The sequence below is a fragment of the Montipora capricornis genome, chromosome 12, assembly GCF_036669925.1.
Source record: "Montipora capricornis isolate CH-2021 chromosome 12, ASM3666992v2, whole genome shotgun sequence".
Lineage (NCBI taxonomy): Eukaryota > Metazoa > Cnidaria > Anthozoa > Scleractinia > Acroporidae > Montipora > Montipora capricornis.
In genome coordinates, this window is record NC_090894.1 from 19,610,576 (window position 1) to 19,623,075 (window position 12,500).

At 39.8% G+C, this 12,500-nt stretch overlaps 3 protein-coding genes across 5 annotated transcripts in view; 1 reads left to right on the plus strand and 2 right to left on the minus strand.

The window, feature by feature from the left end:
• Positions 1 to 4,105, minus strand: part of LOC138026374 (uncharacterized) — an 8,237-nt gene extending 4,132 nt beyond the window's left edge. The window contains exons 1-4 of one of the 3 annotated variants that reach the window (XM_068873707.1): positions 3,873 to 4,105; positions 2,464 to 3,103; positions 2,026 to 2,178; positions 748 to 879 (exon numbers count right to left, since the gene is read on the minus strand). In XM_068873707.1, coding sequence (XP_068729808.1) covers positions 748 to 879; positions 2,026 to 2,178; positions 2,464 to 3,022 — 844 coding nt within the window. In that variant the 5' untranslated portion in view covers positions 3,023 to 3,103; positions 3,873 to 4,105. The remainder of the gene's footprint in view (positions 1 to 747; positions 880 to 2,025; positions 2,179 to 2,463; positions 3,104 to 3,872) is intronic. The other 2 variants (XM_068873706.1, XM_068873704.1) reach the window with 2 other exon arrangements.
• A 2,475-nt stretch (positions 4,106 to 6,580) lies between these two features.
• On the minus strand, positions 6,581 to 11,417 carry LOC138026375 (uncharacterized). Its single transcript, XM_068873708.1, has 7 exons — positions 11,217 to 11,417; positions 10,903 to 10,926; positions 10,554 to 10,643; positions 9,341 to 9,444; positions 8,808 to 9,090; positions 8,109 to 8,275; positions 6,581 to 6,798 (listed from the first exon to the last, which is right to left on the minus strand). Exons 1-7 carry the CDS (start codon positions 11,272 to 11,274, stop codon positions 6,694 to 6,696), a joined length of 831 nt encoding a protein of 276 aa, XP_068729809.1. The 5' UTR covers positions 11,275 to 11,417; the 3' UTR covers positions 6,581 to 6,693.
• Positions 11,418 to 12,152: 735 nt separating this feature from the next.
• LOC138027648 (RNA polymerase II-associated factor 1 homolog) overlaps positions 12,153 to 12,500 on the plus strand; it is a 12,085-nt gene continuing 11,737 nt past the window's right edge. The window contains exons 1-2 of the mRNA XM_068875207.1: positions 12,153 to 12,332; positions 12,423 to 12,449. Of these exons, the coding sequence (XP_068731308.1) occupies positions 12,283 to 12,332; positions 12,423 to 12,449 (77 nt within the window). The 5' untranslated portion in view covers positions 12,153 to 12,282. The remainder of the gene's footprint in view (positions 12,333 to 12,422; positions 12,450 to 12,500) is intronic.

Genomic DNA, 12,500 nt, shown 5'->3' on the forward strand with positions numbered 1-12,500 from the left:
TATAGGTTGTGTACGATCGCGAATGGGCCTCTAGTACTTGACTGATTGCGGAAAACTGCAAGTAGTATTAAAGATTGTCTTAAAATAATCACTGCTAAAAATTAGAAATCTAAAGAAAGCAAACTTAATTTTATTATTATTATTATTATTATTATGACGATGATGATGATAACTGCACACTTTATTTCCATGATAAAAATATTTACAAACATTAAAATATCTCCAAAAGGTAAGAACTATAAATTTACAAGCAATTAAGTATTTCTCTGTTTCAAAACTTCAAAAAAAGAAAATAATAATAATAATAATGATAATAATAATAATAACAAACTTTATTGAGCACTCTTTCATACAAACTTGAATCTTACATGTTCTGGTAAAATTAAATAATAATAATAATGATAATGATAAAACTCAAATTAAATTAAAAATTTAAATGCCGGCGGTGGCGACATTAATCCGGCAATCGTCAAGAGAGTCTCCTATTATTATTATTGTTATTTTTTTCAACCACAGACAAGAGAATCTCACTGGATTTTGTGGCATCGAGCATAACAATCTATACTTAATAGGCCATTTCCGAGTTCATGTCTGCCTCCTCTTCAAAGCGAGTCTAAGTGCGAAGTTTTTGTTACGAAAATTAGTTTTCATTAATATGTAAATTAGAAATATTTACCATAACAAAAACTTCGCACTTGGACTCGCTTTGAAGAGGAGGCAGACGTGAACTCGGAAATGGCCTATTACCGTCCGCTGTGATGAAGGGCTTCCACCTCAGGCTCCCCTGGTTACCGCTGACCCAGTTACCAAAACCATCCCAAAGAAAATTGCATTTTATTCCACAGGACAAGTCAAAACGTGAGCCCACTGACTGCACAACTAAAAAAAACAGAAGGATACTTGTTAAGATTATCTTACCCTGGGTTATCTGTTTTTACATTAACAGTTTGTATTCTGTTTAACTTGTATTGATCTATTTCCTAGGCTGCATCTTCCTGTGTTCATCGTATCCAGATCGAGAGATAATTTACTGCATGTCATATTACAAAGCTATAAACGAAAAGAGAACTAAAGCGAGAGGGGTCTTATTCCTGGCCAATTTTTCAAAATTTCTGGAAATGTCAGACCAAGCCTTTTTGAAGGAACATTTGTGTGGATCGAACCTCATTAAATCATATTGCGCAAGGTGGCGAATTGACCTGGTATTTGAAACTGGGTCGCCGCAATGATTAAGTGAATAATTAATAAGAGAGACTTGGCTTCACGTTTACGGCAAACAGTTTAACGTCAGTTTGAAATTTGCGTTCTCCTAAAAACAAAAGAAACTTGTTTGATTTTAGCAACCTTGTTCCCGAACAAAGCCCCAGTAACGATTTTGTGACTTAAGCTAATTCTGGCCACAGATATCTATAAACTTCTCAAAAGAGAGAGAGATAGAAACAAAGATTTTCATGCTATTGTAACAAGCAGCAAACCTGCAGTTTCCCGTTTCCTTTTTGCCGTCTCCAGATGTACCCATAAATTCGAGTAATTAGATGCACGCGAATTTTTCAATATGCGTCACGAAGTGTCTCCTTGCTCTTTTCCCGAACTTCAACATCATTTGTGTCTCGGATTACAGACAATTAATGTCAAAAAGTGTCCCCACGTGCTGCTAATCAAGTAAGGATAAACTGCCGCACTTATCCTGACCAACAGATAACGCTTCTCTTGTCGCCAACTCGCACGTCTGATGGTGCATGCTCTGTTGACAATACCGACAGAGGAGTCCTGGATACTAGAACGAATCCGAATAAGTGTGGATGGGCAAATAGTAATTCGATTTTTGAATACGTGAACATTTTTGAAGTTGCGGATTTAAAAAATATCCAGATACTTATGGCCGGGGCCTAAAAAAACAGAGTTTATGCGATATTAAATCTCTCTAATAACATGTACTTATATATCATTAGTTTTAATTAAATATAAGCATGGACTTCGATTCCTTTCATTCAAGTTCTGGGCCCAAGTCAAATCTTGTCTTACCTTTATACAGCGGTTCCTCGCCGAGAGGGACTGGACGAATGCTTATCCAGATCGGGTTTCCATACCGCAGAGGTTTCAATATATATGTCCTCTCAAGGCCACGGTTAGCTGGTCCTAGGACTCCTTCTTCTTGGTTTTTACCCTGGGCATTCCCTTGAATGAGACAAATTTTATGCAAGTTAAGGATGCCGTGGGACCGAGTTTCAGTTGTGAACATGCGCATTAGGTTTTGAGGAAGAATTTCTTTCAAGTTCGCATACTTAAGATAGAAACCATGGAGTCGAACTTTCACGTATCCCAATATAAGCTAATGATTTGTGAAAAGAAATGTAAATAACGTTAAATAATAAAAAAGGGGTTACTGTTTCTAGTTTTTATTATTTGAGTAAAAAAAGAGGAAGTCACGAGTCTGCAAAGCCGAAAAACTGAGAAACTTACCGATAACAAACCAGTTTGGTGGAGGATCGGTGAAACCATCACAAAGTGAATGATCTAATGTCGCTTCCACTTGATAGTCCCCAGGCTCGGTGATCAGGAACACAACTTCATAGGTCCCATTCATATGATCAAAAACAGTCCCGGCAACAGAGGCCGGGCCCTTTAGCTGAACTCGCCAAGAGTCACCGCCGATTTTCTTTTCATTTCCAGTTTTAGTTACAGTTCTTATGCTCAATCTGCTAAATTCACCACAAGGACGAATATCCCACAGCGATATGTAGCTTCCGTCCGGGTCTGTGCGGAATTCATGCTCCCTTTCGCGAAGTTTACCTTCCCATGCCAGATGTCCTTTGCATGGTTTTAGCATTTGTTCCCAGTCTACGCGTAATCTCCTAATTCGGCACCACTGTTTCATGAATTCAATGGCTCTGATTTCGTCCAGAGAAGGTGATTGGATGAAACGATCAAGCGCAATCATTGCCAGTATCAATCCAGCAATGGCGCATATGCTCTTTCTTCTTGCCAGCTTATTTATCGTTCCCAGTTCCCATCGGGACATATTGTCACTTAACCTGAACTACATCGTTTTTCCTGGATTTAAAATGTTTGAGAGAAGTGAAGGAAATCGGCGAAGTAGTAACTGTAATGAACCAAGAATTACATTGTAACTTACTGTTCATTTTCAAATTCTCCTTTCCCTCAAAACAATAGTAAATTAGGGACCTATGAATCGGAGGACGAATAGGGGACGACTACGAGTACAAGTCTTCCGTACTGAGCATGCGCATAAGGTTTGGAGCCGGCAGAAGCCGGCATTTTTCGAAGTGCGCGTGCTAAGAACGGACTCGTACTCGTTCCGTACTCGTGAGTACTCGTTGTCGTAATCGTAGTCTTCGTCGTCCTCCGATCTTAAGGTCGCTAATTGTCTTCCTTAAAAGACATTTAATTGAATTTAATCGCTAAGGACTTTAATACCCTGACAGATAAGTCAATCACCAATAAAATTCTTGACAAAAAACATCTTAAGCTTGAAAGTAGCAAGAAAAAATGCTAATTAAATATCGTTGTATAGCGGGAGAATTAAAAAATATCTACCACCTTTCATGAACAGGTAAGAACCTGTTGATGTTTTCAACGAGTTACCCACTTTGATGATTTTTGAAGAAACATTTAATAAAGAGCCGACAAAAAAATGCTATTCACCCAAACAGAAATAAATATATTTCAATCATGGAAAAAGCTATGTGATTTCTCTTCTAAGAAATCTGAAGTATATTTATGCCAAGAAATGCAGTTTAAAGACAAATAAGTTAAAATCGATTTATGTGTTAACAACTGAATTTTATAAAACAGGGCTGCAATTTGAAAATAGTAGATAACTAAGGAATCCAAATAGATGAGTGTCTTACCTTTTATGTAACACAATTTTTGCCCGAAATTCTCTGTCATTGTCTTTATAGCGCCTTGCAAAATATTTTGTCACTGGTAAAACTTGCCGTCTTGATTGGCTTTTACTTGTTAAAATCAAGTGCGCATGCGCAAAAAAAACTGGGTGATCTGTTAATTCAGGAGCCCATCCTGGAGCGTGCAACTTCCATACAGCGTCTGTGAAACGGCGTTTTCACAAGTAGGTTTATTTTTAGACTAGCCCTTCCCGCGAATTAGGTCGAAAAACAAAGTCAGTTACGGTTCGGTGACCCTATGACGTCAGCTTAATTTCTTGAAATTGGTCACCGGGCTCCTGTGGGAGTCTCATTAGCGGGGAATTCAATCTAAAAATAACCTTACTTGTGAAAACGCCGTTGCACAAGTATAGTTAAGTTGCACGCTCCAAGTGATGGGCTCCTGGTTATTTTATTTGGTCCACAAAATATCATGAAAGGAAATTTTTATATTCTTTATTGTGTATATGGTTTGCGTCCATTGTATTCTGTTATATATTTAGTTGTGTCTAATGATTCATTGTTTAGATAGTTTGGTGGGTCGTTCGTTTTAGTAAACTTCCGCTCGTCTCAAATATCCATCACGGTTTTACTTGCATATTAAGAATTAGTGTATTGACTGGAGTTCTAAAAGGGACTTGCGTTTCAAAGGCGAAGTAAGGCGAAGCGTAAAAGTGGCACTCCAGATGATTTGACGAGCCGCATAATCCTTCATTTGGCCTGGACGAGCTCTACTTCTAAGCGCAGCCTCGTCCCCCGGGCGCTTTTTCCCGGCTTTGGTCCCACCTCCAAAGCCAAGAAAAGCGCCCTGACGAGGGTTTTCTAAGCGCTTTCTCAGTAATCGCTGATAATGACAGAAGCAACTTTAGCAATTTGCGCAGAAAACGCTTCATCGATACTCAAACCCATGACCGCGCGGCACTTCGCTTTTTACAACTGAGCTATCAGGTCATACGGGAGAAGGTTAAATGCGAGTTCGTAACATATCCCACTAGCGCTGACAGTGCGATGCGAGGGAGATACATAAAACCAAAATGAAATAATAATGCGGCGGATATGAGCAACTGACTGCCTGTTGAAATTGCTGTTAATGTCTTGGATATTGAAACTAGTCCATCAAACTTGATTAAAAAGAGATGTCTAAAAACGATTTTGCACATTTGTAGATTGAGACTGGGAACTACCTGAAACATTTGCTTAGTTACTCGACTCATGTCATTTCCGGAGAAACGTGCGCTAATCTGAGTGGCTGTTAAGTGCACAAAAAAGACATTATTTTATGCATAATTTTTGGACTACTGGCCTCAGTTGTTCAAAGTCCGGATAACTTTATCCGGTGGATAAGCCATTCTGTTAGTTTCAATCTCTGCAAAGATTTCAGTATTTGCCCTCGTAAATGTTGATTATGCTAACTCTAAGCACATCCTCTGAGTTAAAAGGTGTGTAAGAAGACCTTGCTCAACGCTTAACGTGAAGTCTATTTAATACTCTGGATAGTGAGTTAAGCTTGGTTCTCACCAGCGACGCAATTACAAGCACAAGAAGCATACGCAGACTCACTAGCTTGTTGTTCATTAGAGCCTTTTGTTAGAACAATAGACACTAATTAACAAATTAATGCGCCTGCGTATGTTGCTTGTGCTTATGCTTATAGCAATAAAAGCAAGGTGACACACGCTAACACCAACCCGGTGTGGCCAACACATCACGCATGCGCACAACCATTTCACCTGGTCAGTTAGCAGCCATGGACAGCTGTTTCGGCCTTTTGGGCCTCATCAGCATGGCGTAGCTAACATACCAGGCGGGTGTGTTTAGCACCCCTTTAAGTGGCAGCTTCACATGCCAAACATGGCCACACCGGGTTGGTGTTAGCGTGTGTCACCTTGCTTTTATTGCTGTCTTATGCTTATGTCGCTAGTGAAAAACAGGTTTTATCCACCGGATAAAGTTATCCGGCCTTTAAAGCAATTGGGGCCCGAGTTCGATTCCCAGACTCGGCGTCATTTGTGTACATCCACCTCCTCCCCTGGAAAAAATCGGCGACGCTAATAATAATAATAATAATAACAATGTAATGGTGACGCTAATCGTGTTCCAACCTTCTGATTGGTTGTTTTGTTGATGTCATGACGAAAGCGCTTTCTCCCCAATTTTTTCCAGGGGAGAAGGCGGATGTACACAGGTTAATGCGGGTTGAGTTTGTTGGTTCTCCACTCTGCACAGGGAAGTTTTCCCCCTCTCCTCAAAAACCAATATTTGACTTGATTTGCGTTAATTGTTAGTTTCAGTTTACAATGTCCCCATGCAAGTAGTGCTCCAACACTAGAACGACTAGACACTTCAATAAAGTTCCTTTTCTTTTTTTCCGTCGTGTTGCGAGGACAATCCGCTAAACCCTAGGGGTAGCTAAAAGGAAAGAACTCTAGTAGTTCTAGCGCTGCGGCGCTAATTGGGGACACTGTAACCTGAAATCAACAAATCAACGCAAATCAAATGTTGGTTTTTGACCTCTCGGTGCAGAGTAGGGAAACTCAACCCACATATGACGCTGAGTCTGGAAATTGAAAGCAGGCCACATTGGTGGGCGGCGAGTGCTCTCACCACTGCGCCATCCCTGCACCCCGGAGTTGATGATCAGAGTTGTCAGCCGAAATATTTCACAACACAACAAATGAATTGATTCAAGACTTTAATACCCTGCAACAGTGTGTCCAATATGCTTAACTAAGGAACCCCAAAGTGAACAATTTCTTTAGCCATTAGTAATTTCTTACTCATGATCGACTCAGGGGCACACAATTTTAAGCGGATCCACAAAATAAATGTGCTGAACTGAAACGTTTTTGAAGTTCTTGAGACAGGCAGGAGTAGACTCGGGCTTCATTGATCTCTGCGAAAATTGAAAAAAATATCATTTGAATGATTTTTTCTTTCTTCTTGGCCTTCTCGCGGTGAGAACATTCTCTTCAAATGATAGGACATTTGCATGATGACGCCATTTGACTACAAGTACCAGAATCCTTTAGGTTTTGCTTGTCTCATGCTAATTAGAGCTATTGTTATTTCTATCCCGCTGGGAATACAACATTTAAATAAGAAAAGAAAAACAAACTGAAATGTGGTAGTTCCCTATTGCTTATGTACGGCGGACCGGACCGTTTGATCCCAGGAGCCCTCCTGGCTTCTCAGCCCCCATCCTCCGCGCAGCCGCAATGAGCCTGAGCGAGAACAAAGAGAAGCGTCTCCGCATAATTTCAGTTGGCTTCAGTGTTATCCTTTTGCGACTTTTTCAACTCTTTCAGTGAACAACAAGAGTGGACCAGGTACTCGAGAATGAAACAGGTGTGAAATGTGCTTGAAATTAGTTATAATTTTTTGGTGGATAACTATAAAGAAACAAGTAATTTGTAAAACGCACAAGAAGAGCGTGGAAAGCGCCTTTTCTAAAATCAAAGATGGAGATTTTTGTCTCGTTATTTGTCGTTGATATTTTCGTTACTTAGCCTGCTTGAACCACGGGATGCTGATGAAAGCTGAAGGAAATATTCATCTGAACTGCCGTCATTCTCGTCACCAGAGCCTCGTGTCCCGAGGCTCTGGGAAACTCTATGTAGGAGAACATACGGCACCTGCTCACTCCTCGTGCTAACATGAATGCACCAATCAGAGACGCTTTTCATTGTTCTTCACAAAAACCAATGAGAAGACGCAAAAATTTGGTTTTATCAACGGAGTTGACAATGTAAATTGGCCACCGTACAGAGATTCTAAAAGCTGAGAAGACAGTTTGTTTCAGGGTTCCTCAGAGCTCCTCTCTTCCTTAGTCATGCGCAAAAGAGAAGAGCTCTCGGATCGAGATTGAACTGCCGTTCGAAAGGCAGACGAAAGCACCGACTCAAATGGAGTCTCTTGGTTTGCGAAACGTTTTCGGTTGCAGTTGACAAGCGTAAGAACTCTTTCGATGCTTCTTCGGTTGAAGTTGAACCCGAAATGACGCAAGCGTCGTCCATCATCTTAAAACACTACTTCTACGTACTGCAGTGATCGTTTGCGTAAATTACATTTCCCGCGTTTGCGTTCTCCACGTATTCGTTGCTGCATTTGAAATTTCTTTTACATCTGTTAACATCAGTTTGTGTTATGCAAGTGCACCAGACTTTAAGCTCCCATAAGATATCGAATGGGGTTTGTTGTACTTACCTGAAAAATAGAAGGGTGTGGCTTCTCCCATTCATCGCTGAGGACTTCAAAAGGACCTCCCCAGCCAAAACCAATCAAGGACTTGGATTCCGGACTGAACAGCAGGAAAAATGGTAAGGCCTTGTTACAATCAAAATCAATCGAGATGTTGAAGTGATAGTGAAGACCTGAACCATCAATAAGATTATTTTGATCATTAGATTGTGGAAATGCAACGCTTTTCGTTTATCCCTATTTGACTCTGTATTCTTATTTTCAACTTCATATCTGTGATGTTTTGTTTACTTTACTTTCTTGCCAGCTTACAAACTGTTATCTTTGAAAAACAGAATTCCCCAGAGCCTAGCCACTGGGTATATGAACGAAGCTTCAAAGGTCTGCAGCTAATTTCGTTAATAACGCATTCGAAGCTTTCGGAATTTTGACCACGACGATCTGCTTGGTGTTTGACTATTTTTTTTTTTTTTTTTTGTCACCGTGAGTTTTTCTCTCTTACGAATTTACAAACTTCATTGTTCTAGCATTAGCTTGTGCGCGTTTTGTAAAAAAATAAACGAAACATCTCTATTTATTTTATCGTCTTTTAGACACCTTCTGAACTGCTCGCTTTTACCTATTATAAATCTTTTGTTACAATTACCCTAGCATTACGACGTAAAGATTTCATGAAAACAGTTACTAGCATCAACAGACTTGTACCCATCGCTTTTATGCAAGTCCCCTCTACCCAGGGTGTGTCCGTCATCTGATCTTTGTTCAGCGGTATTACCATAACCCTTTTGCTAAACCGGAAGTCAGCCATCTGAATCCACAGCCGGTCTCCAATTGGTGGTTTCATCTGGATCCGCTGTTTGCATTTCGGTCTACAATTGCAGATTTCCTCTGGGTCTCTGAAGTAGGCAGTAACAGCCATCCATCCGTCATCAGTAGGAAGCCATGGTGGCTCATTGTAGCTGGTTGGATAATTAACACTTCGTTTAATCTGAGACAGAAAGGACGGTGATAGAAAAGATTGTTTCACGTCCCTTTGAATGATTTAAGTGTTAAAAATTTGAAGAGTTATCTCTTTAGGATCTATGGAACGAAAGGGACCCAACGAATCACGCAGAACGAAATGGACCTTTTAGAGCCACAGTACGAGTTGAACAAATAGGACCGAGAACCTTCCTGTCAAACTGATCGGGACGTAAAACTTGTTAAGATTAAAATTGATCGCTGAAGTGTTTTCTTACCGTTGCCTGAATTCCCGCCAAGCTCCCATCACAGTCAAAGATCAGCTTTGTAGCATTGTCGTCTATTCGGGAGAACCGATTTCCGAAAAAGAAGTTTGCTTTTCCTGCGTTAACACAAAGATATCTAGATTAAAATACGCACTGGTAACAAAGACAGGATCATCTGCTTTTTCTATAAGGCGTAGACAGATCATCCACTGACAATGTTAAATTCTAGGCCGCAGTACGAACGGCCAAACGTTTTTAAATCGATGTTCGAAGCTAAAAATATCCCTGCCCTCAATAACGTTAACCCCAATGTGAGTATTCTGTGTGGATATTCCACGCTCAGAGATTACATTCCAGCCATATGATTGGCTGTTGCCTAATCCCCTCGGGATCTGTACAGCGTGGGAGAAGGTGGGAGTCGCTCTAAAAATAACTTGAGACATATTACCTATGGAAAAGAGCATGTATGGGAGATGGCCTCTCTTCCCCCTTAATTTTATCTTGAGTACAGTAAATAGAGAGCTTTTGATTCTAGGACGAGAACGACTACGAGTACGAGATTTTCTCATCGAACAACAGTGAGCACGCGCAAACCAGCCTCATTTTGGCGGGAAAAACGTGATACCGTCGTCATTTTAGTACAAGGTTTGCAACACGGTAGTAGTTTTGGCATTTTTCGATCAGCAAAAAGTCTCAGTTACTAGCAATAAGAATAACTGAGCGACCTATAATGCTAATAAAGAGTAAGATTAATCGACCGGTATATATCAGTATTTTCGCTAAAAAAGGGCAGTCAAATCTCGTATTCGTTCTCGTCCTCGTCCTAGAATCTAAAGCTCTCTAATAACAGATGACTGTAAAGCCTATTGACATGGTGAGGGCAAATGCATGCGGTTAGAGGAAGCAACCCCAAAAGATGTGGGCGAGAGCACTTAGGAATTTTCTTACATTCTAGCAGTGAAGATGAAAAAAAGACTCTTTCTCGATGTGGAAATTCTCATTAAAGGTCACAGGAACAAAAAGAAGTGCGCGATATCTTTAAGGAATTCTCCCGTTTTTATTAAACGTGTTTGTGGACTGAATAAGCATAAGTTTCGAATCCTCTCAGAATATGAAAGAGTTTGCAATGCGCCAAAAAGCTGCATGTTCCTGTGGATGATCAAGGCCACGACAAAAGGTAGCCCAAGTAACTGTGCTTGCCTACTGATTGCTTGGGTACTTGTACCTGAGCAGTAAGAATCCTGTTTCCAACCGGATCCAGGTTGTATGGCTTGTTGACTGGTCAGCGGGTAACGGGTGAACTTGAGGAACTTAACTACAGAAAATGTCGTATATAGAAAAAGCAGAAATTACCAGTTAAACACAATTAACAGTGTTGAAAATATCCAAACTGGAAAAATGCAATTAGGTGGGTATTAAAAGAGCAGACAAAGCCACTTGAAAGCGGAGAATCGGACCCAGATCACTTAGCCCCGCGGTCCATTCGTCGTCTCGTCTGACAACCCTTTTGTTTGAAAGCTTTTAATTCGGCAATGCACTCTCAAATAAAGTTAAAACTGAAAAATGCCACTGACCTCTCAACTGGTTCCAGGAAGTTCCTAAAAGAAAAAAATAAACGTAAATGACGTTCTTTCCGTGCAAACACTTTGAGCATCTTTGGCGCATACTTTTAATTTTCTTAAAAACATAAATTATATGCTTATGTATACCATAAGTTTGGCCTCAAGTGTTTAATTCAAAGTCTTTCTTTCCTGTTTTAATTAACGTTGGTGTTTTTATCTACTTATATGCTTTATTTTGCAAGCCCGATTAGAATTCAGTGTTTCCTGGAGCAATCACCACCCTCCGCAACAAGAGATTTATTTAAAAGGAAAAATATTGAAATTACCTTCTGTACAGCAAAAAACTGCAGACAACAAAAACATTGACCTCAACAACTTCTCCATTTCAGAAATTGATGCAGCTCAGACAATCGTTAAAGGTGAAATTAAAAAAACGTGTACCAACTAACTTCGTCTCGCCATTAAGCAACAGAAATTGCAACAACACCAAACTGGGACCAACAAACAGACAGCTTTGATTTAATAAGACATTGTTTGGTCTCAGCCACGAATCCCTCTTTTAACCGTTTTAATATTGTTTTGTTGTCTTGTAGATTACACAAATACGTTACTATAATTGATGTCCTGCTTCAAAAGTAATTAAGGTTGGAAAACTGTTTTATTTGACTCCTTTTAAGACTGCTAACACTGTAAAGAAACGGACATGGTTTGTCCATCGTTCTGAGTATGTTTCAAACATTTTAAATGTAGCTAGCTTTATTGGTCACAGCTTGATTTCAAAGAAGTTCATTTCACGTCAGTGTCTAATTTAGCGGCCTTTTTTGTCCTTCTCCTCAAATAATTCAGTGATATCCAAGATGGTTGCTACTAGATACAGTATTTACTCCGTAAAAATTTTAGACAGACAAAAAAAAGCAATTTGTAATGGGAATTCTAATTTCTAACAGGAAATAACAAATGTAAAAAGCAAAACTGTTAACATAGAAACAGTAATTAAATCATATACGAAACCAAGAGATTGATGAAAGTAAATTCTCATTAAAATTTCAGTTCTTAAGGCAAACTAACTCGATTGAACAGTGAACTTTGAACGAACTCCGCGATAAAGTAAAAAATGCCCATTTTAATTTTGAAATAGTCTGGCAAAGCGCATATGATTTTTTCAACGATTTTTCCTGTTCGGGCAATATCATATCTCTTTTGAATAATGTTAATTGTCCGAGAGGTTCGGGACACTGGAACTAGCCTATGCACCAGTCTTACCCGTTCCAACAAAGATGCGGCCATTTTGGATCCGCATGTGCAAAGGTGTCAAGATGGATGAAGGTCATGAAGATGTAGCTTGAAATTCGGAAAGATTGCAGCTACGTCTGGGCGTATTTCAGGCTTGAAATGGCACCAACCATTCAGGACGGTCAAAAGAATCGGGATCAAGAAAGAAGGTACAAATGATTATCGCATGGTCGACTCTTTTGATCACCAAATCAAAGACGAGCCTCTTATGCTAATTCATTTCTACATTGCTCTTTCAGGCAGAGCTCACTCCGTTCAACTGTCAGGTATAAAGCATTCAAATACTTTGCGTGGAAGAACTGTTTTGTATGAGATCC